General features: G+C 45.1%; 1 protein-coding gene across 2 annotated transcripts in view; it reads left to right on the forward strand.

The window, feature by feature from the left end:
* The window catches only part of DTD1 (D-aminoacyl-tRNA deacylase 1), a 166,113-nt gene that overhangs the window by 27,337 nt on the left and 115,623 nt on the right, over nt 1-23,153 (forward strand). For both annotated transcript variants that reach the window (XM_074817623.1, XM_074817624.1), the window contains exon 4: nt 2,980-3,077. In XM_074817623.1, the coding sequence (XP_074673724.1) occupies nt 2,980-3,077 (98 nt within the window). The remainder of the gene's footprint in view (nt 1-2,979; nt 3,078-23,153) is intronic.

The raw sequence follows: 23,153 nt of genomic DNA on the forward strand, positions 1-23,153 counted from the left end.
TTATTCTGCACAGCTATGCACCTGCCACTTATAAGCAGGAAACCAGAAAAACAGAAAATTTTAAAATCCTGAAAGAATGCCTTTACTTACAATTTGAAGTTCTTACTTCTGGCCCTTCAGTCCAGGGATCAGGGTCCCTCTCCGAGAAATCCCGGTGCCGGCTGAGGTTCCGTGATCCCAGGATCTGTAGAGCTTCAGAAGCAGAGTCCCATCTGGGTCGCCAAAACTGATACCGTAAAAGTTGGTCGGAGAAGAACTCTCTAAAACTCAGAAGTCAGAGTGTTAGAAAGCAGGCATTCTTTATTTCAGCGCTGGGTGCATGGGGGATCTCTCCACCAAACATGCACACCTTAAGCCAGTGAAACCCCGACTTAAATGCAGGTATCTCATACATATCCACGAGGTCTTACAATACAAACATACATATTCATAATGATGTGTAATTAGTCCTAGAATTTTCTGTATTAACAGTCTCTTCCGTCTTGTCTGAGACGTGATGTGTATCCTTGAGATTGATGTCATCCGCTTATCAACATTGTCATGCTTTCCTCCATCTTGTCGAAACGGGATATGATGCGCATCCTTGATCGGTGCCATCTTCCTTGGTTCTCGGTTTGATGTGTGATGCATATCCTTGAATGGGGAGTCATCCTTTGGGTTGCAAATCACAGGTGCCCCTCGTCTGCAGTGGGGGAGGTGCAGGTGTCCTCCATCTCCGGGTATGCAGATGTCCTCCATCTCCAGGTGTCAGAGGCCCCAGTCCTTTGTCCTTGTTTTACAATTCAGAAATGCCTTGCTTTTACAGCTCAGAGATGCCTTGCTTTTACAGCTTAAAGGAATTTTAGTTTGAAGTACAATTTAAGTTTACTATAGCTAACTATTTTACAGTTATGCTTAACTTTCTTAATATATCTATATCACTGCCACCTCCTCTGTGGGGCATAAAATGTCTGAGGAGTGCAGCTGGTAAAATTGTGCAGCTTTTTGTTCAGGGAATCAGAGTCCTTTTCATAGAATTACTTCCTTGAATCATGCTCTTGCCCCCTTCCCATTGGTGTTTGTGTTGCTGTGACTCTTTAGTGATCAGTCCAGGAACCTTTTTGTTGGCTGCTGGACTACTGGCAGCAGACTCTTGTGCAGTGCTATAGTTTTTGGCTTTGCCAGAGCTTGTATCTGTCGTTCATGGTGTGGCTTCTGGCATACAGCCTTTGGAAAAGCAATTGGGCAGTAGATCTGTTGTGATATGGCCCATTGTCGCAGTAGAGACAGACATGACAACAAAAAACTGGTGCAAGCAATGTCTCTCTTTTTATTATTCACATTCTTCTTATATATCCTCATTACAATACTGTGTGCTCTTTTTATTGGTCATAAAGTTGTTTCTCAACATTACTATTGGCTAGTTCTTTTTCTTCCTTGTGCTCTATGTAGACGTGCAGAGCTGCAGCTTCTTTGTGCTGTTTCTCAGCTCACAGTTTCTCTTATCTTGCTTGTTCAGCTCTTCTCGGGACTTTCCGGCCCCTCACGGATACACTGGAATTTCATCAAGGCTAAATTCTTCTTCAGTCAGGCTGGTGGCAGACCCGCTGCCTCCCCTTACAGCCCATATGTGTTGGACAGGCCTGAACATGCCTTTTCTCTTTCCTTTTTCTTTTAAACAAAAATCAGACTTCTCTCTGACTTACAAGATGTGACAGGGAAAGACTGAAAACTGTTTGAGAGCTCTTTGTCCCCAGTAACATGTTCATGGAGAATCAGGACAGTTTGGTTTTACCTCTGTTCAGTCAGGGACATCATATGTTGCCATGGAAAGCTGCTGTGTAGCTAAACAAAGTCTCATGTAAATATTTGCAGTGGGTGGTTGCTCCACTGAAGTTTGAGCCTATGGCTTTTGTCATGTTCTTGCTCACCATCTGAGGTGTGTTCCTGGGCAGGCTCCAGGCTTGCCTTCCTGGTAAGTGAGACTGTTCCAGTCTTTAGCTAACTGCTGTCTGCTTGCTGCAGTACACCTTTTTATCTTCCAAGCATTTGTACTGGTATGGTAGTGTCTGTTCTTGTTGCTGTCCCTAGAAGAAGTTCTAGGTTGCAGGACAGGAGAAAAGAATATGTGGTAGTGAGCAGTCAAGTAGGCTTAGCCACGGGTGGGGTGAGTTTGAGGAGTAGAAAGCTGGACTAGAAAAAATGGAGCAAGGAAGTTTGCACAAGGAAAAATAAGATGTGAGGAGAAGACAGCATATAAAGGGATGGCTTTTGTAGACTCTACAAGATAAAAATGTCATGGGTCTGTTGTGATGGAAACTTCTCAAATGCTTACCAAAAATGTGGTTTGTGCATCAGCTGGTGTGCTAATAAATGCCATTGATGACAAATGCCATAGACATTTCTGATTTCAGAAGTCTATTCCTGTGAAGTAGATAGGGTTGAGGGAGTAAACACTGTCTTTTTTTCTGCCCTTATTGCCAAACTCTGTCAAAGAACAGCCTAGGTTACAAACAGGAATGTAGAAATTGCTGTAGCAGATTGGGGCTGAGCTGCACACCAATGTCCCCTGCTCTAGAGCATTCAATGTCAAATGCCTCAGAGTAGGCTTCAGGTCTTTTTATCTTTTGCCTATATATGAGATTTCTTCAAAACATCAACTGGTTAGCTGGACTGGATCCTTAGGTTTAGCTCTTCCATCCTTTAAAATTTCATCTCCTGCTTGTGAGAACTATCCTGAACTGCGAGCACCTTGGTTATCTGTAGACTTGGTTTGTTTTGGGGACACTTCTGTACTTAGCTCTATCATCTCTGAATGTCAGACCACATAGCTGGGTGCACACAGACTGTTTTTCTCTTCATAGTTTTTTGCAGTTTGTTAGTTGGCTGTCCTTTTATGTATTTTTTTTTTGTTTTGTTTTAGTAGCACATTTGGTAAAGATTTTGGTATGTGTTTTCCTTCCAAGAGTCCTCAGCACTTCTTGTCTCTTCCCTTTCCAGATGGCAAGTTTGGTGCCTACATGCAGGTACACATCCAGAATGATGGTCCTGTAACAATAGAGTTGGAGTCCCCGGCTGCCACTGTTGACCCTAAACAGGTAAGCGAGCCAGAAGGTCTGTCAGGAAAGGATGGATGTATAGGGTGTGCCTCCTCCAGCTTTTTACAGTTTATTCTTGCTCATCATTAAACCTGCTGTTTAATCATGACTCATTAATTATGTTTTTAATGTGTCTGGACCCCCCCCCCCCCCTTTTTTTTTTTTTTTTAGTCAAGTTTCTTGATATTTAAGGAGCTTTTGCATGTAGGTGGCTGGATAGAACTGAAGAGCTGTCTCTTTGTCAGAAACAAGAGAACAGCAAATTTAAGTCCTGAATTTAAGTCTGGAGTGGAGAGTTAGCTCTGCTGAAGAACAGCACAAACTATGCTGAAAACCGAATGCAGTGATGAGGTTTTATCATCCTCTAAACACAACAGTGACCAACTCTTCCAGGCTGAAAGAGAAGGGGGAGGGATTGTTATGATCAGCTGTGCTTCAGCAAGGCCATACCAACCCTAATTGTATAACACTTCACTTAACCTTGTTAAAATCGTTATTGTAGTTTATAAGAAGGGCATGAGGAAACAACCGGAAAACTACAGACCTGTTAATCTAACCTCAGTACCTGGAAAAATTATGGAGATGATTTTACTGGGTGCTATTGAAAGGCATTTAAAGGACAATGCAATCATCAAGCACAGTCAACACAGGTTCATAAAGGGAAAGTCCTGTCTAACTGATTTGATACCCTTCTACAATAAGGTCACCTGCCTAGTGGATGAACGGAAGGCAGTAGATGCAGTTTTTCTGGATTTTAGTAAGGCTTTTGATACTGTTCCTCACTGCATCCTTCTCAACAAGTCGTCCAACTGTGAGGTGAGCAGGTACACAGTGCACTGGGTGAAGAACTGTCTGAAGGGCAGAGCTTAAAGGGTTGTAGTGAATGAGGCTACATCTGGCTGGTGACTGGTCACCAGCAGTGTTCCTCAGGGCTCAATTTTAGGGCCAGTTCTGTTCAATATATTTATCAACGATCTGGCTGCAGGAGTTGAAAGCACTGTTAGCAAGTTTGCTGGCAATGCCAAACTGGGAGGTGCTGTTGACTCCCTTGAGGGACAGGGACCCTTGCAGAGGGGTCTAGATAGATTGGAGCATTGGGCTATTATTAATGGGATGAAATTTAACAAGTAAAAATGCCATATTCTGCACCTAGGATAGAGTGATGCTGGGCATAAGTATAAATTGGTACAGGAGTGGCTGGAAAGCAGACCTGTAGAAAGGGATCTGGGGGTGCTGGTTGGTCAGCAGTTGTACCCTGGCACCCAGTAGGGCAAACAGCATCCTGGGGTGCTTCAAACACAGCATAAACAGCCGGTCAAAAGAGGGGATTGTCCTGCTGTATTTAGTGTTGGTGAGGCCTCACCTTGAGTGCTGCGTGCAGTTCTGGGCCCCACAATTTGGGAAGGATGTGAAGGTACTCAGAATGTGTCCAGAGCAGGGCAACAAAGCTGGTGGCAGGGCTGGAAGGCATGTCCTCTGAGGAGCGGCTGAGAAATTTAGGCTTGTCTAGTTTGGAGAGAAGGAGGCTGAGGGGTGACCTCATTGCTCTCTACAGCTTCCTGAGGAGGGGAGGTGGAGAGAGAGGTGCTGATCTCTTCTCCTTGGGATCCAGTGATAGGATGTGTGGGACTGGTTCAAAGCTGCACCAGAGGAGGTTTAGACTGGACATCAGAAAGAACTTCTATGCCCTTCTATGCCCTTCAATGCCCTTCTGTGCCCTCCTGTGCCCTTCTGTGCCCTTCTATTGGCTTCTGTGCCCTTCTGTGCCCTTCTGTGCCCTTCTATTGGCTTCTGTGGCCTTCTGTGCCCTTCTATTGGCTTCTGTGCCCTTCTGTGCCCTTCTGTGCACATCTGTACCCTTCAATTGGCTTCTGTGCCCTCCTATTGGATTCTATGCCCTTCTATGCCCTTCTATGCCCTTCTATTGTCTTCTATGCCTTTCTATTCCCTTCTGTGCCCTTCTGTGCCCTTCTATTGGCTTCTATGCCCTTCTATGCCCTTCTATTGGCTTCTATGCCCTTCTATTGGCTTCTATGCCCTTCTATTGCCTTCTATGCGATTCTATTGCCTTCTATGCGGTTCTATTGGCTTCTATGCCCTTCTATGCCCTTCTATGCCCTTCTATTGGCTTCTATTGTCTTCTATGCCCTTCTCTGCCCTTCTATGCCCTTCTATACCCTTCTATGCCCTTCTTTGACCTTCTATTGTCTTCTATGCCCTTCTACTGTATTCTATGCCCTTCTATTGTCTTCTATGCCCTTCTATGCCCTTCTATGCCCTTCTATGACCTTCTATGCCCTTCTGTGCCCTTCTATGCCCTTCTATGCCCTTCTATTGGCTTCTATGCCCTTCTATTGGCTTCTATGCCCTTCTATTGGCTTCTGTGCCCTTCTATGCCCTGCTATTGGCTTCTATGCCCTTCTATGCCCTTCTATTGGCTTCTATGCCCTTCTATGGCCTTCTATTGGCTTCTATGCCCTTCTACTGGCTTCTATGCCATTTTATTGGCTTATATGCCCTTCTACTAGGTTCTATGCCCTTCTATGCCCTTCTATTGGCTTCTATGACCTTCTATTGGCTTCTATGCCCTTCTATGCCCTTCGATTGGCTTCTGTGCCCTTCTATGCCCTGCTATTGGCTTCTATGCCCTTCTATGCCCTTCTATGCCCTTCTGTGGGCTTCTATGCCATTTAATTGGCTTCTATGCCCTTCTATTGGCTTCTATTCCCATCTATGCCCTTCTATGCACTGCTATGCCCTTCTATTGGCTCCTATGCCCTTCTATGCCCTTCTATTGTCTTCTATTGGCTTCTATTGGCGTCTATGCCCTTCTATGCCGTTCTATGCCATTCTTTGCCCTTCTGTTGTCTTCTATGCCCTTCTATTGTCGTCTATGCCCTTCTCTGCCCTTCTATTCTCTTCTATGCCCTTCTATTGGCTTCTATGCCCTTCTATGCCCTTCTGTTGGCTTCTATGCCCTTCTATTGGCTTCTATGCCCTTTTGTTGGCTTCTATGCCCTTCTATTGGCTTCTATGCCCTTCCATGCCCTTCCATGCCCTTCTATGCCCTTGTATGCCTTTCTATGCCCTTCTTTGGCCTTGTATTGTCTTCTATGCCCTTCTGTTGTCTTCTATGCCCTTCTATGCCTTTCTATGCCCTTCCATGGCCTTCTATGCCCTTCTATTGACTTGTATGCTCTTTTATGCCCTTCTATTGGCTTCTCTGCCCTTCTATGCCCTTCTATGCTCTTGTATTGCCTTCTATGCCCTTCTGTTGGCTTCTATGCCCTTCTATTGGCTTCTATGCCCTACCATGCCCTTCCATGCCCTTATATTGGCTTCTATGCCCTTCTATGCCCTTCTTTGGCCTTGTATTGTCTTCTATGCCCTTCTATTGTCTTCTATGCCCTTCTATGCCCTTGTATGCCCTTCCATGCCCTTCTATGCCCTTCTATGCCCTTCTATGCCCTTCTGTGCCCTTGTATGCCCTTCTATGCCCTTCCATGCCCTTCTATGCCCTTCCATGCCCTCCTATGCCCTTCTATGCCCTTATATCGGCTTCTATGCACTTCTATGCCCTTCTATTGGCTTCTGTGCCCTTCTATGCTCTGGTATTGGCTTCTATGCCCTTCTATTGTCTTATGTGCCCTTCTATGCCCTTCTATGCCCTTCTATTGGCTTCTATGCCCTTTTATTGACTCCTATGCCCTTCTATGCGCTTCTATGCCCTTCTATGCCCTTCTATGCCCTTCCATGCTCTTCTATGCCCTTCCACGACCTTCTGTGCCCTTCTATGCCCTTCCATGCCCTTCTGTGCCCTTCTATGCCCTTCTATGCCGTTCTATGCCCTGCTATTGGCTTCTATACCGTTCTATGCCCCTCTATTGGCTTCTATTCACTTCTGTTGTCTTCTATGCCCTACTATTATCTTCTATGCACTTCTATGCCCTTCTATGCACTTCTATGCCATTCTACTGGCTTCTATGCCATTTTATTGGCTTCTATGACCTTCTATTAGGTTCTATGCCCTTCTATGCACTTGTATTGTTGTCTATGCCCTTCTATGCCCTTCTATTGGCTTCTATGCCATTCTATTGGCTTCTATGCCCTTCTATTGGCTTCTATGCCCTTGTATGCCCTTCTATTGGCTTCTATGCCCTTCTATGCACTTCTATGCATTTCTATGCCCTTCTGTAGGCTTCTATGCCCTTCTATTGGCTTCTATGCCCTCCTATTGTCTTCTATGCCCTTCTATGCCCTTCTATTGTCTTCTATTGGCGTCTATGCCCTTCTATGCCCTTCTATGCCCTTCTTTGCCCTTCTGTTGTCTTCTATGCCCTTTTATTGTCTTCTATGGCCTTCTATGCCCTTCTATTGTCTTCTATTGGCTTCTATTGGCGTCTATGCCCTTCTATGCCGTTCTATGCCATTCTTTGCCCTTCTGTTGTCTTCTATGCCCTTCTATTGTCGTCTATGCCCTTCTGTGCCCTTCTATTCTCTTCTATGCCCTTCTATTGGCTTCTATGCCCTTCTATGCCCTTCTGTTGGCTTCTATGCCCTTCTATTGGCTTCTATGCCCTTTTGTTGGCTTCTATGCCCTTCTATTGGCTTCTATGCCCTTCCATGCCCTTCCATGCCCTTCTATGCCCTTGTATGCCTTTCTATGCCCTTCTTTGGCCTTGTATTGTCTTCTATGCCCTTCTGTTGTCTTCTATGCCCTTCTATGCCTTTCTATGCCCTTCCATGGCCTTCTATGCCCTTCTATTGACTTGTATGCTCTTTTATGCCCTTCTATTGGCTTCTCTGCCCTTCTATGCCCTTCTATGCTCTTGTATTGCCTTCTATGCCCTTCTGTTGGCTTCTATGCCCTTCTATTGGCTTCTATGCCCTACCATGCCCTTCCATGCCCTTATATTGGCTTCTATGCCCTTCTATGCCCTTCTTTGGCCTTGTATTGTCTTCTATGCCCTTCTATTGTCTTCTATGCCCTTCTATGCCCTTGTATGCCCTTCCATGCCCTTCTATGCCCTTCTATGCCCTTCTATGCCCTTCTGTGCCCTTGTATGCCCTTCTATGCCCTTCCATGCCCTTCTATGCCCTTCCATGCCCTCCTATGCCCTTCTATGCCCTTATATCGGCTTCTATGCACTTCTATGCCCTTCTATTGGCTTCTGTGCCCTTCTATGCTCTGCTATTGGCTTCTATGCCCTTCTACTGTCTTATGTGCCCTTCTATGCCCTTCTATGCCCTTCTATTGGCTTCTATGCCCTTTTATTGACTCCTATGCCCTTCTATGCACTTCTATGCCCTTCTATGCCCTTCTATGCCCTTCCATGCCCTTCTATGCCCTTCCACACCCTTCTGTGCCCTTCTATGCCCTTCCATGCCCTTCTGTGCCCTTCTATGCCCTTCTATGCCGTTCTATGCCCTGCTATTGGCTTCTATACCGTTCTATGCCCCTCTATTGGCTTCTATTCACTTCTGTTGTCTTCTATGCCCTACTATTATCTTCTATGCACTTCTATGCCATTCTACTGGCTTCTATGCCATTTTATTGGCTTCTATGTCCTTCTATTAGGTTCTATGCCCTTCTATGCCCTTGTATTGTTGTCTATGCCCTTCTATGCCCTTCTATTGGCTTCTATGCCATTCTATTGGCTTCTATGCCCTTCTATTGGCTTCTATGCCCTTGTATGCCCTTTTATTGGCTTCTATGCCCTTCTATGCACTTCTATGCATTTCTATGCCCTTCTGTAGGCTTCTATGCCCTTCTATTGGCTTCTATGCCCTCCTATTGTCTTCTATGCCCTTCTATGCCCTTCTATTGTCTTCTATTGGCGTCTATGCCCTTCTATGCCCTTCTATGCCCTTCTTTGCCCTTCTGTTGTCTTCTATGCCCTTTTATTGTCTTCTATGCCCTTCTATGCCCTTCTATTGGCTTCTATGCCCTTCTATGTCCTTGTATGCCATTCTATGCCCTTCTATTGGCTTCTATGCCCTTCTATTGGCTTCTGTGCCCTTCCATGCCCTTCCATGCCCTTCTATGCCCTTGTATGCCTTTCTATGCCCTTCTTTGGCCTTGTATTGTCTTCTATGCCCTTCTGTTGTCTTCTATGCCCTTCTATGCCCTTGTATGCCCTTCCATGCCCTTCTATGCCCTTCTATGCCCTTCTATGCCCTTCTGTGCCCTTGTATGCCCTTCTATGCCCTTCCATGCCCTTCTATGCCCTTCTATGCCCTTCTATGCCGTTCTATTCCCTTCTATTGGCTTCTATGCCCTTCTATGCCCTTTTATTGGCTTCTGTGCCCTTCTATGCTCTGCTATTGGCTTCTATGCCCTTCTATTGTCTTCTGTGCCCTTCTATGCCCTTCTATGCCCTTCTGTTGGCTTCTATGCCCTTTTATTGGCTCCTATGCCCTTCTATGCCCTTCTATTGGTTTCTATGCCCTTCTATTGGTTTCTATGCCCTCCTATGCCCTTCTATGCCCTTCTATGCCGTTCTATGCCCTTCTATTGGTTTCTATGGCCTTCTGTTGGCTTCTATGCCCTTCTAATGGCTGCTATGCCCTTCCATGCCCTTCCATGCCCTTCTATGCCCTTGTATGCCCTTCTATGCCCTTCTTTGGCCTTGTATTGTCTTCTATGCACTTCTATTGTCTTCTATGCCCTTCTATGCCCTTCCATGCCCTTCTATTCCCTTCTATGCCCTTCGATGCCCTTCTGTGCCCTTCTATGCCCTTCTATGCCCTTCCATGCCCCTGTATGCTGTTCTATGCCCTTCTATGCCCTTCTATTGGCTTTTATGCCCTTCTATGCCCTTCTATTGGCTTCTATGCCCTTCTATGCTCTGCTTTGGCTTCTATGCCCTTCTATTGTCTTCTGTGCCCTTTTATCGGCTTCTATGCCCTTCTATGCCCTTCTATTAGCTCCTATGCCCTTCTATGCCCTTCTATTGTCTTCTATTGGCTTCTCTTGCGTTCTATGCCCTTCTGTGCCCTTCTATGCCCTTCTTTGCCCTTCTGTTGTCTTCTATGCCCTTCTATTGTCGTCTATGCCCTTCTATGCCCTTCTATTGTCTTCTATGCCCTTTTATTCTCTTCTATGCCATTCTATGCCCGTCTATTGGCTTCTATGCCCTTCTATGCCCTTCTATGCCGTTCTATGCCCTTCTATTGGCTTATGTGCCCTTCTGTTGTCTTCCATGCCCTTGTATGCCGTTGTATGCCCTTCTATGTCCTTCTTTGGCCTTCTATTGTCTTCTATGCCCTTCTATGCCCTTCCATGCCCTTCTATGCCCTTCTATGCCCTTCTATGCCCTTCTGTGCCCTTCTATGCCCTTCTATGCCCTTCCATGCCTTTCTATGCACTTCCATGCCATTCTATGCCCTTCTATGCCCTTCTAGTGGCTTCTATGCCCTTCTGTTGGCTTCTATGCCCTTCTAATGGCTCCTATGCCCTTCCATGCCCTTCCATGCCCTTCTATGCCCTTGTATGCCGGTCTATGCCCTTCTGTGGTCTTGTATTGTCTTCTATGCACTTCTACTGTCTTCTATGCCCTTCTATGCCCTTCTATGCCCTTCCATGCCCTTCTATGCCCTTCTATGCCCTTCTATGCCCTTCTGTGCCCTTCTATGCCCTTCTATGCCCTTCCATGCCCTTCTATGCCCTTCTATGCCCTTCTATGCCCATGTATTGGCTTTTATGACCTTCTATGCCCTTCTATTGGCTTCTGTGCCCTTCTATGCTCTGCTTTGACTTCTATGCCCTTTTATTGTCTTCTGTGCCCTTCTATTGTCTCCTATGCTCTTCTACGCCCTTCTATTGTCTTCTATTGGCTTCTATTGGCTTCTCTGCCCTTCTATGCCCTTCTTTGCCCTTCTGCTGCCTTCTATGCCCTTCTATTGTTGTCTATGGCCTTCTATGCCCTTCTATTGTCTTCTATGCCCTTTTATTGTCTTCTATGCCCTTCTATGCCCGTCAATAGCTTCTATGCCCTTCTATTACCTTCTATGCTGTTCTATGCCCTTCTATTGGCTTATATGCCCTTCTGTTGGCTTCTATGCCCTTCTAATGGCTTCTATGCCATTCTGTTGTCTTCCATGCCCTTCTATGTCCTTGTATGCCCTTCTATGCCCTTCTTTGGCCTTCTATTGTCTTCTATGCCATTCTATGCCCTTCCATGCCGGTCTATGCCCTTCTATGCCCTTCTATGCCCTTCTATTGGCTTCTATGCCCTTCTATGGCCTTGTATTGGCTTCTATGCCAATCTATGCCCTTCCATTGGCTTCTGTGCCCTTCTATTGGCTTCTATGCCCTTTTATGCACTTGTATTGGCCTCTTTGCCCTTCTATTGGCTTCTATGCCCTTCTATGCCCTTCTATGCCCTTCTATGCCCTTCTAGTGGCTTCTATGGCCTTTTATGCCGTTCTATTGGCTTCTGTGCCCTTCTATGCTCTGCTACTGGCTTCTATGCCCTTCTATTGTCTTCTATGCCCTTCCAAGCCCTTCTATGCCCTTCTATGCCCTTCTATGCCCTTCTATGCCCTTTTATGCCCTTCTATGCACTTCTATGCCCTTCTATGCCCTTCTATGCCCTTCTATGCCCTTCTATGCCCTTCTATGCACTTGTATTGGCTTCTATGCCCTTCTATGCCCTTCTATTAGCTTCTGTGCCCTTCTATGCTCTGCTACTGGCTTCTATGCCCTTCTATTGTCTTCTGTGCCCTTCTATGCCCTTCTATTGGCTTGTATGCCCTTTTATTTGATCCTATGCCCTTCTATGCCCTTCTATGCCCTTCTATTGCCTTCTATGCCCTTCTATGCCCTTCCATGCCCTTCTATTGTCTTCTATGCCCTTCTATTGGCTTCCATGCCCTTGTATTGCCTTCTATGCCCTTCTATGCCCTTCTATTGGCTTCTATGCCCTTCTATGCCCTTCTTTGGCCTTGTATTGTCTTCTATGCCCTTCTATTGTCTTCTATGGCCTTGTATGCCCTTCTATGCCCTTCTATGCCCTTGTATGCCCTTCTGTGCTTTTGTATGCCCTTCTATGCCCTTCCATGCACTTCCATGCCTTCTATGCCCTTCTATGCCCTTCTATTCCCTTCTATTGGCTTCTATGCCCTTCTATGCCCTTCTATTGGCTTCTGTGCCCTTCTATGCTCTGCTATTGGCTTCTATGCCCTTCTATTGTCTTCTGTGCCCTTCTATGCCCTTCTATGCCCTTCTATTGGCTTCTATGCCCTTCTATTGTTTTCTATGCCCTTCTATGCCCTACTATGCCCGTCTATGCTCTTCTATTGCCTTCTATGCCCTTCTATGCCCTTCCATGCCCTTCTATGGTCTTCTATGCCCTTATATTTCCTTCTATGCCCGTCTATGCCCTTCTTTGGCCTTGTATTGTCTTCTATGCACTTCTATTGTCTTCTATGCCCTTCTATGCCCTTCTATGCCTTCTGTGGGCTTCTATGCCCTTCTTTTGGCTTCTATTGGTTTCTATTGGCTTCTATTGTCTTGTCTTCTCTTCTATATCCTTCTATTGGCTTCTGTTGGCTTCTATTGGCTTCTGTGCCCTTCTATTGGCTTCTATTGGCTTCTGTAGCCTTTTATTGGCTTCTATTTGCTTCTGTGCCCTTCTGTTGTCTTCTATTGGCTTCTATTGAATCGTTGTGCCCTTGTATTGGCTTGTATTGGCTTTTATTGGCTTCTGTTGGCTTCCTTTGGCTTCTACTGGCTTCTATGCCCTTTTATTGGCTTCTTTTGGGTTGTTTTGGCTTGTATTGGCTTCTGTCGTCTTCTTTTGGCTTCTATTGTCTTCTATTGGCTTCTATTGGATTCTATGCCCTTCTATGCCCTCCTGTTGGCTTCTATGGCCTTCTATGTAATTCTATTGGCTTCTATGCCCTTCTATTGGCTTCTATGCTCTTTTATGCCATTCTATGCCCCTCTGTTGGCTTCTATGCTCTTCTGTTGGCTTCTATGCCCTTCTGTTGGCTTCTATGCCCTTCTATTGGCTTCTGTGCCTTTCTATTGGCTTCTCTGCCCTTGTATTGACTTCTATACACTTCTATGCCCTTCTGTTGGCTTCTATGGCCTTCTATGCCCTTCTATGCCCTTGTATTGGCTTCTATGTCCTTGTGTTGGCTGCTTTGCCCTTCTATGCCCTTCTATTGGCTTCTGTTGGTTCTATTGGCTTCTGTGCCCTTCTATTGGCTTCTATTGCCTCCTGTGCCCTTCTATTGGCTTCTATTGCCTCCTGTGCCCTTCTATTGGCTTCTATTGGCTTCTGTGCCCTTCTATTGTCTTCTATTGTCTTCTATAGCCTTGTATTGGCTTCTATTTTCTTCTGTGCCCTTCTGTTGTCTTCTATTGGCTTCTATTGTCTTTTGTGCCCTTGTATTGGCTTCTATTGGCTTTTATTGGCTTCGGTTGGATTCCTTTGGCTTCTACTGGCTTCTATGCCCTTCTATGCCCTCCTGTTGGCTTCTATGGCCTTGTATGATCTTCTATTGGCTTCTATGCTCTTCTATGCCTTTCTATGCCCTACTATTGGGGTCTATGCCCTTCTATGCCCTTCTATTGGCTTCTATGGCCTTCTATGCCCTTCTATTGGCTTCTATGCCCTTCTGTTGGCTTCTATCCCCTTCTATTGTCTCCTATGCCATTCTATTGGCTTCTGTGCACTTGTATAAGCTTCAATGCTCTTCTATGTCCTTCTGTTGACTTCTATGCCCTTCTATGGCTTTCTATTGGCTTCTATGCCCTTCTATTGGCTTCTCTGCCCTTGTATTGGCTTCTCTGCCCTTGTATTGGCTTCTTTACCCTTCTATGCCCTTCTGTTGGCTTCTATGACCTTCTGTGCCCTTCTATTGGCTTCTATGCATTTATATGCCCTTCTATTGGCTTCTATGCCCTTCTATTGGCTTCTATGCCCTTCTGTTGGCTTCTCTGAACTTGTATAAGCTTCAATGCTCTTCTATGCCCTTCTGTTGGCTTCTATGCTCTTCTATGCCCTTCTGTTGGCTTCTATGCCCTTCTATGCCCTTCTATTGGCTTCTATGCCCTTCTATTGCCTTCTATGTCCTTCTATTGCCTTCTATGCCCTTTTATGCCCTTCTATGCCCTTCTATTGGCTTCTCTGCCCTTCTATTGGGTTCTCTGCCCTTGTATTGGCTTCTTTACCCTTCTATGCCCTTCTGTTGGCTTCTATGGCCTTCTGTGCCCTTCTATTGGCTTCTATGCGTTTATATGCCCTTCTATTGGCTTCTATGCCCTTTTATTGACTTCTGTGCCCTTCTGTTGGCTTCTATGCCCTTCTATGCCCTTCTATTGGCTTCTATGCCCTTCTATTGGCTTCTGTGCCCTTCTATGCCCTTTTATGGGCTTCTATGCCCTTCTATGCCCTTCTATTGCCTTTTATGCCCTTCTACTGGCTTCCATGCCCTTCTATGACTTCTGTGCCCTTCTATTGGCTTCTATGCACTTCTATGGGCTTCTATGCCCTTCTATGACCTTCTATTGTGTTCTATGCCCTTCTATGTCTTCTGTGCCCTTATATAGGCTTGTATTGGCTTCTGTGCCCTTATATTGGCTTCTATTGTCTTCTGTGCCGTTCTATTGATTTCTATTGGCTTCTGTTCCCTTCTATTGGCTTCTATAGGATTCTGTGCCCTTCTATTATATTGTATTGCCTTCTGTGCCCTTTGTTGGATTCTATGCCCTTCTATTGGCTTCTATTGCCTTCTCTTGGCTTTTGTGCCCTTTTATTGGCTTCTATTGGCTTTTATTGGCTTCTATTGGCTTCTTTTGGCTTCTATTGTCTTCTATTGGCTTGTACTGGCTTGTATTGGCTTCTATTGGCTTGTATTGTCTTGTATCGGATTCTATTGACTTCTATTGGCTTTTATGGTCTTCTATGGTCTTCTATTTTCTTCTACGCCCTTTTATGACCACCTACGCCCTTATATTGCATTCTATGCCCTTGTATTGGCTTTTATGCCCTTCTATGCCCTTGTATTGGCTTCTATGCCCTTCTGTTGGCTGCTATGCCCTTCTATTGGCTTCTATGCCCTTCTATGCTCTTCTATTGGCTTCTATGCCCTTCTATGCCCTTCTATGCCCTTCTATGCCCTTCTATGCCTTCTGTGGGCTTCTATGCCCTTCTTTTGGCTTCTGTTGGCTTCTACTGGCTTCTATTGTGTTGTCTTCTCTTCTATGCCCTTTTATTGGCTTCTGTTGGCTTCTATTGGCTTCTGTGCCCTTCTATTGGTGTCTATTGGCTTCTGTGCCCTTCTATTGTCTTCTATTGGCTTCTGTAGCCTTTTATTGGCTTCTATTTGCTTCTGTGCCCTTCTGTTGTCTTCTATTGGCTTCTATTGGCTTTTTGTGCCCTTGTATTGGCTTGTATTGGCTTTTATTGGCTTCTGTTGGCTTCCTTTGGCTTCTACTGGCTTCTATGCCCTTTTATTGGCTTCTTTTGGGTTGTATTGGCTTCTATTGTCTTCTTTTGGCTTCTATTGGCTTCTATTGGTTTCTATTGGCTTCTATTGGCTTCTATGCCCTTCTATGCCCTCCTGTTGGCTTCTATGGCCTTCTATGTCCTTCTATTGGCTTCTATGCCCTTCTATGCCGTTCTATGCCCTTGTATTGGCTTCTATGCTCTTCTATTCCCTTCTATGCCCTTCTATTGGCTTCTGTGCCCTTCTATGCCCTTCTGTGCCCTTCTATTGGCTTCTATGCCCTTCTATGGCCTCCTATTGGCTTCTATGCCCTTCTGTTGGCTTCTATGCTCTTCTGTTGGCTTCTATGCCCTTCTGTTGGCTTCTATGCACTTCTATTGGCTTCTGTGCCTTTCTATTGGCTTCTCTGCCCTTGTATTGACTTCTATACCCTTCTATGCCCTTCCGTTGGCTGCTATGCTCTTCTATGCCCTTCTATGCACTTCTATAGTCTTCTATTTTCTTCTACTGTCTTCTATGGTCTTCTATTTTCTTCTACGCCGTTCTATGACCTTCTATACCCTTCTATGCCCTTCTGTGCCTTTCTATGACCTTCTATTGCCTTCTATGCCCTTGTAGTGCCTTCTATGCCCTTCTATGCCGTTCTCTTGCCTTCTATGCCCTTCTATTGTCTTCTATGCCCTTCTATGCCCTTCTATGCCCTTGTATTGGCTTCTATGCCCTTCTATGCCCCTCTATGCCCTTGTATTGGCTTCTATGCCCTTCTGTTGGCTGCTATGCCCTTCTATGCCATTTTATTGGCTTCTATGCCCTTCTATGCCCTTCTATGCCCTTCTATGGGCTTCTATGCCCTTCTATGCCCTACTAATGGCTTCTATGCCCTTCTATGCTCTTCTATTGGCTTCTGTGTCCTTCTATGGGCTTCTATGCCCTTCAATGCTCTTCTATTGGCTTCTATTGGCTTCTATTTTCTTGTCTTCTCTTCTATGCCCTTCTATTGGCTTCTGTTGGCTTCTGTGCCCTTCTGTTGTCTTCTATTGGTTTTTATTGACTTTTGTGCCCTTCTATTGGCTTCTATTGGCTTCTATTGTCTTGTACTGGCTTGTATTGGATTCTATTGGCTTGTATTGTCTTGTATTGGCTTCTATTGGCTTCTATGCCCTTCTATGCCCTCCTGTTGGCTTCTATGGCCTTGTATGCCCTTCTAATGGCTTCTATGCCCTTCCATGCTCTTCTTTCCCCTTTTGTTGTCTTCTATTGGCTTCTCTTGGCTTTTATGCCCTTGCATTGGGTACTATTGGCTTCTATTGGCTTGTACTGGCTTGTATTGGCTTCTATTTGCTTGTATTGTCTTGTATTGGCTTCTATTGGCTTCTATTGCCTTCTATGGTCTTCTATTGGCTTCTATGCACTTCTGTTGGCTGCTATGCCCTTCTGTGCCCTTCTATTGGCTTCTATGCCCTTCTATGCTCTTCTATTGGCTTCTATGCCCTTCTGTGGTCTTCTATGCCCTTCTATTGGATTCTATTGGCTTCAGTGCCCTTCTATTGGCTTCTATAGGCTTCTGTGCCCTTCTATTATATTGTATTGCCTTCTGTGCCCTTTATTGGATTCTATGCCCGTCTATTGGCTTCTATGGACTTCTATGCCCTTCTATGCCCTTCTATGCCCCTCTATTGGCTTCTATGCCCTTCTGTTGGCTTCTATGCCCTTCTATTGTCTCCTATGCCCTTCTATTGGTTTCTGTGCCTTTCTATTGGCTTCTATGGCCTTTTATGCCCTCCTGTTGGCTTCTGTGGCCTTGTATGCCCTTCTATTGGCTTCTATGCCCTTCTATGCCCTTCTATTGTCTTCTATGCTCTGCTATGCCCTTCTATGCCCTTCTATGCCCTTCTATTGTCTTCTGTGCCCTTCTATGGCCTTGTATTGTCTTCTATGCCCTTCTATTGGCTTCTGTGCCCTTCTATGCCCTTCTGTTCCCTTGTATTGGCTTCTATGCCCTTCTATGCCCTTCTATGCGCTTCTATGCCCTTCTATGCCCTTCTATTGTCTTCTATGCTCTGCTATGCCCTTCTATGCCCTTCTATTGTCTTCTGTGCCCTTCTATGGCCTTGTATTGTCTTCTATGCCCTTCTATTGGCTTCTGTGCCCTTCTATGCCCTTCTGTTCCCTTCTATGCCCTTCTATGCCCTTCTATGCCCTTCTATTAGCTTCTATGCCCTTCTGTTGGCTTCTATGCCCTTCTGTTGGCTTCTATGCCCTTCTATTGTCTCCTATGCCCTTCTATTGGCTTCTGTGCCTTTCTATTGGCTTCTCTGCCCTTGTATTGGCTTCTATATGCTTCTATGCCCTTGTGTTGGCTTCTATGGCCTTTTATGCCCTTCTATTGGCTTCTTTTGGCTTTTATGCCCTTGCATTGGGTACTATTGGCTTCTATTGGCTTGTACTGGCTTGTATTGGCTTCTATTGGCTTGTATTGGCTTCTATTGGCTTCTATTGGCTTCTATGGTCTTCTATGGTCCTCTATTTTCTTCTACACCCTTCTATGACCTTCTACGCCCTTATATTGCATTCTGTGCCCTTCTACTGGCTTCTATGCCCTTCTATGCCCTTCTATTGGCTTCTATGGGCTTCTATGCCCTTCTATTGGCTTCTGTGCCCTTCTATTGACTTCTATGCCCTTCTATGCCCTTCTATGGCCTTGTATTGGCTTCTATGCCCTTCTATTGGCTGCTATGCGCTTCTATGCCCTTCTATTTGCTTGTATTTTCTTCTATGCCATTCTATGCGCTTCTATTGTCTTCTATTGTCTTCTACTGTCTTCTATGGTCTTCTATTTTCTTGTACGCCCTTCTATGACCTTCTATGGCCTTCTATGCTCTTCTGTGCCTTTCTATGACCTTCTATTGCCTTCTATGCCCTTCCATTGCCTTCTATGCTCTTCTATTGGCTTCTGTGCCCTTCTATGCCCTTCTATTGTCTTCTATGGCCTTCTCTTGGCTTCTATGCCCTTCTATTGGCTTCTATGCCGTTCTATGCCCTTCTGTGCCCTTGTATTGGCTTCTATGCCGTTCTATGCCCTTCTATGCCCTTTTATTGGCTTCTATGCGCTTCTATTGGCTTCTGTGCGATTCTATGCCCTTCTATTGTCTTCTATGCCCTTCTATGCCCTTTTATGGGCTTCTAAGCCCTTCTATGCCCTTCTATGCCCTTCTATGCCCTTCTCTACCCTTCTATTGGCTTATATGCCCTTCTATTGCCTTCTTTGCCCTTCTACTTGCTTCCATGCCCTTCTATTGACTTCTATGCCCTTCTATTGGCTTCTATGCCCTTCTATGCCCTTCTATGCCCTTCTTCTGGCTTCTATGCCCTTCTATTGGCTTCTATGCCCTTCTGTGGTCTTCTATGCCCTTCTATTGGCTTCTATTGGCTTCTTTGCCCTTATATTGGCTTCTATTGTCTTCTGTGCCCTTCTATTGGCTTCTATAGGCTTCTGTGCCCTTCTATTATATTGTATTGCCTTCTGTGCCCTTTATTTTATTCTATGACCTTCTATTGGCTTCTATTGCCTTCGATTGGCTTTTGTGCCCTTCTATTGGCTTCTATTGGCTTCTTTTGGCTTCTATTGGCTTCTATTGGCTTCTATTGCCTTGTACTGGCTTGTTTTGTCTTGTATTGGCTTCTATTGGCTTCTATTGGCTTCTATGGTCTTCTATGGTCTTCTATTTTCTTCTACGCCATTCTATGACCACCTACGCCCTTATATTGCATTCTATGCCTTGTATTGGCTTCTATGCCCTTCTATGCCCTTCTATGCCCTTGTATTGGCTTCTATGCCCTTCTGTTGGCTGCTATGCCCTTCTATGCCATTTTATTGGCTTCTATGCCCTTCTATGCCCTTCTATGCCCTTCTATGGGCTTCTATGCCCTTCTATGCCCTACTAATGGCTTCTATGCCCTTCTATGCTCTTCTATTGGCTTCTATGTCCTTCTATGGGCTTCTATGCCCTTCAATGCTCTTCTATTGGCTTCTATTGGCTTCTATTTTCTTGTCTTCTCTTCTATGCCCTTCTATTGGCTTCTGTTGGCTTCTGTGCCCTTCTGTTGTCTTCTATTGGTTTTTATTGACTTTTGTGCCCTTCTATTGGCTTCTATTGGCTTCTATTGTCTTGTACTGGCTTGTATTGGATTCTATTGGCTTGTATTGTCTTGTATTGGCTTCTATTGGCTTCTATGCCCTTCTATGCCCTCCTGTTGGCTTCTATGGCCTTGTATGCCCTTCTAATGGCTTCTATGCCCTTCCATGCTCTTCTTTCCCCTTTTGTTGTCTTCTATTGGCTTCTCTTGGCTTTTATGCCCTTGCATTGGGTACTATTGGCTTCTATTGGCTTGTACTGGCTTGTATTGGCTTCTATTTGCTTGTATTGTCTTGTATTGGCTTCTATTGGCTTCTATTGCCTTCTATGGTCTTCTATTGGCTTCTATGCACTTCTGTTGGCTGCTATGCCCTTCTGTGCCCTTCTATTGGCTTCTATGCCCTTCTATGCTCTTCTATTGGCTTCTATGCCCTTCTGTGGTCTTCTATGCCCTTCTATTGGATTCTATTGGCTTCAGTGCCCTTCTATTGGCTTCTATAGGCTTCTGTGCCCTTCTATTATATTGTATTGCCTTCTGTGCCCTTTATTGGATTCTATGCCCGTCTATTGGCTTCTATGGACTTCTATGCCCTTCTATGCCCTTCTATGCCCCTCTATTGGCTTCTATGCCCTTCTGTTGGCTTCTATGCCCTTCTATTGTCTCCTATGCCCTTCTATTGGTTTCTGTGCCTTTCTATTGGCTTCTATGGCCTTTTATGCCCTCCTGTTGGCTTCTATGGCCTTGTATGCCCTTCTATTGGCTTCTATGCCCTTCTATGCCCTTCTATTGTCTTCTATGCTCTGCTATGCCCTTCTATGCCCTTCTATGCCCTTCTATTGTCTTCTGTGCCCTTCTATGGCCTTGTATTGTCTTCTATGCCCTTCTATTGGCTTCTGTGCCCTTCTATGCCCTTCTGTTCCCTTGTATTGGCTTCTATGCCCTTCTATGCCCTTCTATGCGCTTCTATGCCCTTCTATGCCCTTCTATTGTCTTCTATGCTCTGCTATGCCCTTCTATGCCCTTCTATTGTCTTCTGTGCCCTTCTATGGCCTTGTATTGTCTTCTATGCCCTTCTATTGGCTTCTGTGCCCTTCTATGCCCTTCTGTTCCCTTCTATTGGCTTCTATGCCCTTCTATGCCCTTCTATTAGCTTCTATGCCCTTCTGTTGGCTTCTATGCCCTTCTGTTGGCTTCTATGCCCTTCTATTGTCTCCTATGCCCTTCTATTGGCTTCTGTGCCTTTCTATTGGCTTCTCTGCCCTTGTATTGGCTTCTATATGCTTCTATGCCCTTGTGTTGGCTTCTATGGCCTTTTATGCCCTTCTATTGGCTTCTTTTGGCTTCTATTGGCTTGTACTGGCTTGTATTGGCTTCTATTGGCTTGTATTGTCTTGTATTGGCTTCTATTGTCTTCTATGCCCTTCTATGCCCTCCTGTTGGCTTCTATGGCCTTGTATGTCCTTCTATTGGCTTCTATGCCCTTACATGCCCTTCTATCCCCTTCTTTTGGCTTCTGTTGGATTCTATGCTCTTCTATTGGCTTCTATTGGCTTCTATTGACTTGTATTGTCTTGTACTGGCTTGTATTGGCTTCTATTGGCTTGTATTGGCTTCTATTGGCTTCTATTGGCTTCTATGGTCTTCTATGGTCCTCTATTTTCTTCTACACCCTTCTATGACCTTCTACGCCCTTATATTGCATTCTATGCCCTTCTACTGGCTTCTATGCCCTTCTATGCCCTTCTATGCCCTTCTATTGGCTTCTATGGGCTTCTATGCCCTTCTATTGGCTTCTGTGCCCTTCTATTGACTTCTGTGCCCTTCTATGCCCTTCTATGGCCTTGTATTGGCTTCTATGCCCTTCTATTGGCTGCTATGCGCTTCTATGCCCTTCTATTTGCTTGTATTTTCTTCTATGCCATTCTATGCGCTTCTATTGTCTTCTATTGTCTTCTACTGTCTTCTATGGTCTTCTATTTTCTTGTACGCCCTTCTATGACCTTCTATGGCCTTCTATGCTCTTCTGTGCCTTTCTATGACCTTCTATTGCCTTCTATGCCCTTCCATTGCCTTCTATGCTCTTCTATTGGCTTCTGTGCCCTTCTATGCCCTTCTATTGTCTTCTATGGCCTTCTCTTGGCTTCTATGCCCTTCTATTGGCTTCTATGCCGTTCTATGCCCTTCTGTGCCCTTGTATTGGCTTCTATGCCGTTCTATGCCCTTCTATGCCCTTTTATTGGCTTCTATGCGCTTCTATTGGCTTCTGTGCGATTCTATGCCCTTCTATTGTCTTCTATGCCCTTCTATGCCCTTTTATGGGCTTCTAAGCCCTTCTATGCCCTTCTATGCCCTTCTATGCCCTTCTCTACCCTTCTATTGGCTTATATGCCCTTCTATTGCCTTCTTTGCCCTTCTACTTGCTTCCATGCCCTTCTATTGACTTCTATGCCCTTCTATTGGCTTCTATGCCCTTCTATGCCCTTCTATGCCCTTCTTCTGGCTTCTATGCCCTTCTATTGGCTTCTATGCCCTTCTGTGGTCTTCTATGCCCTTCTATTGGCTTCTATTGGCTTCTTTGCCCTTATATTGGCTTCTATTGTCTTCTGTGCCCTTCTATTGGCTTCTATAGGCTTCTGTGCCCTTCTATTTTATTGTATTGCCTTCTGTGCCCTTTATTTTATTCTATGACCTTCTATTGGCTTCTATTGCCTTCTATTGGCTTTTGTGCCCTTCTATTGGCTTCTATTGGCTTCTTTTGGCTTCTATTGGCTTCTATTGCCTTGTACTGGCTTGTATTGTCTTGTATTGGCTTCTATTGGCTTCTATTGGCTTCTATGGTCTTCTATGGTCTTCTATTTTCTTCTACGCCATTCTATGACCACCTACGCCCTTATATTGCATTCTATGCCTTGTATTGGCTTCTATGCCCTTCTGTTGGCTGCTATGCCCTTCTATGCCATTTTATTGGCTTCTATGCCCTTCTATGCCCTTCTATGCCCTTCTATGGGCTTCTATGCCCTTCTATGCCCTACTAATGGCTTCTATGCCCTTCTATGCTCTTCTATTGGCTTCTATGTCCTTCTATGGGCTTCTATGCCCTTCAATGCTCTTCTGTTGGCTTCTATTGGCTTCTATTTTCTTGTCTTCTCTTCTATGCCCTTCTATTGGCTTCTGTTGGCTTCTGTGCCCTTCTGTTGTCTTCTATTGGTTTTTATTGACTTTTGTGCCCTTCTATTGGCTTCTATTGGCTTCTATTGTCTTGTACTGGCTTGTATTGGATTCTATTGGCTTGTATTGTCTTGTATTGGCTTCTATTGGCTTCTATGCCCTTCTATGCCCTCCTGTTGGCTTCTATGGCCTTGTATGCCCTTCTAATGGCTTCTATGCCCTTCCATGCTCTTCTTTCCCCTTTTGTTGTCTTCTATTGGCTTCTCTTGGCTTTTATGCCCTTGCATTGGGTACTATTGGCTTCTATTGGCT

This window comes from Strix aluco, chromosome 3, assembly GCF_031877795.1.
Source record: "Strix aluco isolate bStrAlu1 chromosome 3, bStrAlu1.hap1, whole genome shotgun sequence".
Classification (NCBI taxonomy): Eukaryota; Metazoa; Chordata; class Aves; order Strigiformes; family Strigidae; genus Strix; species Strix aluco.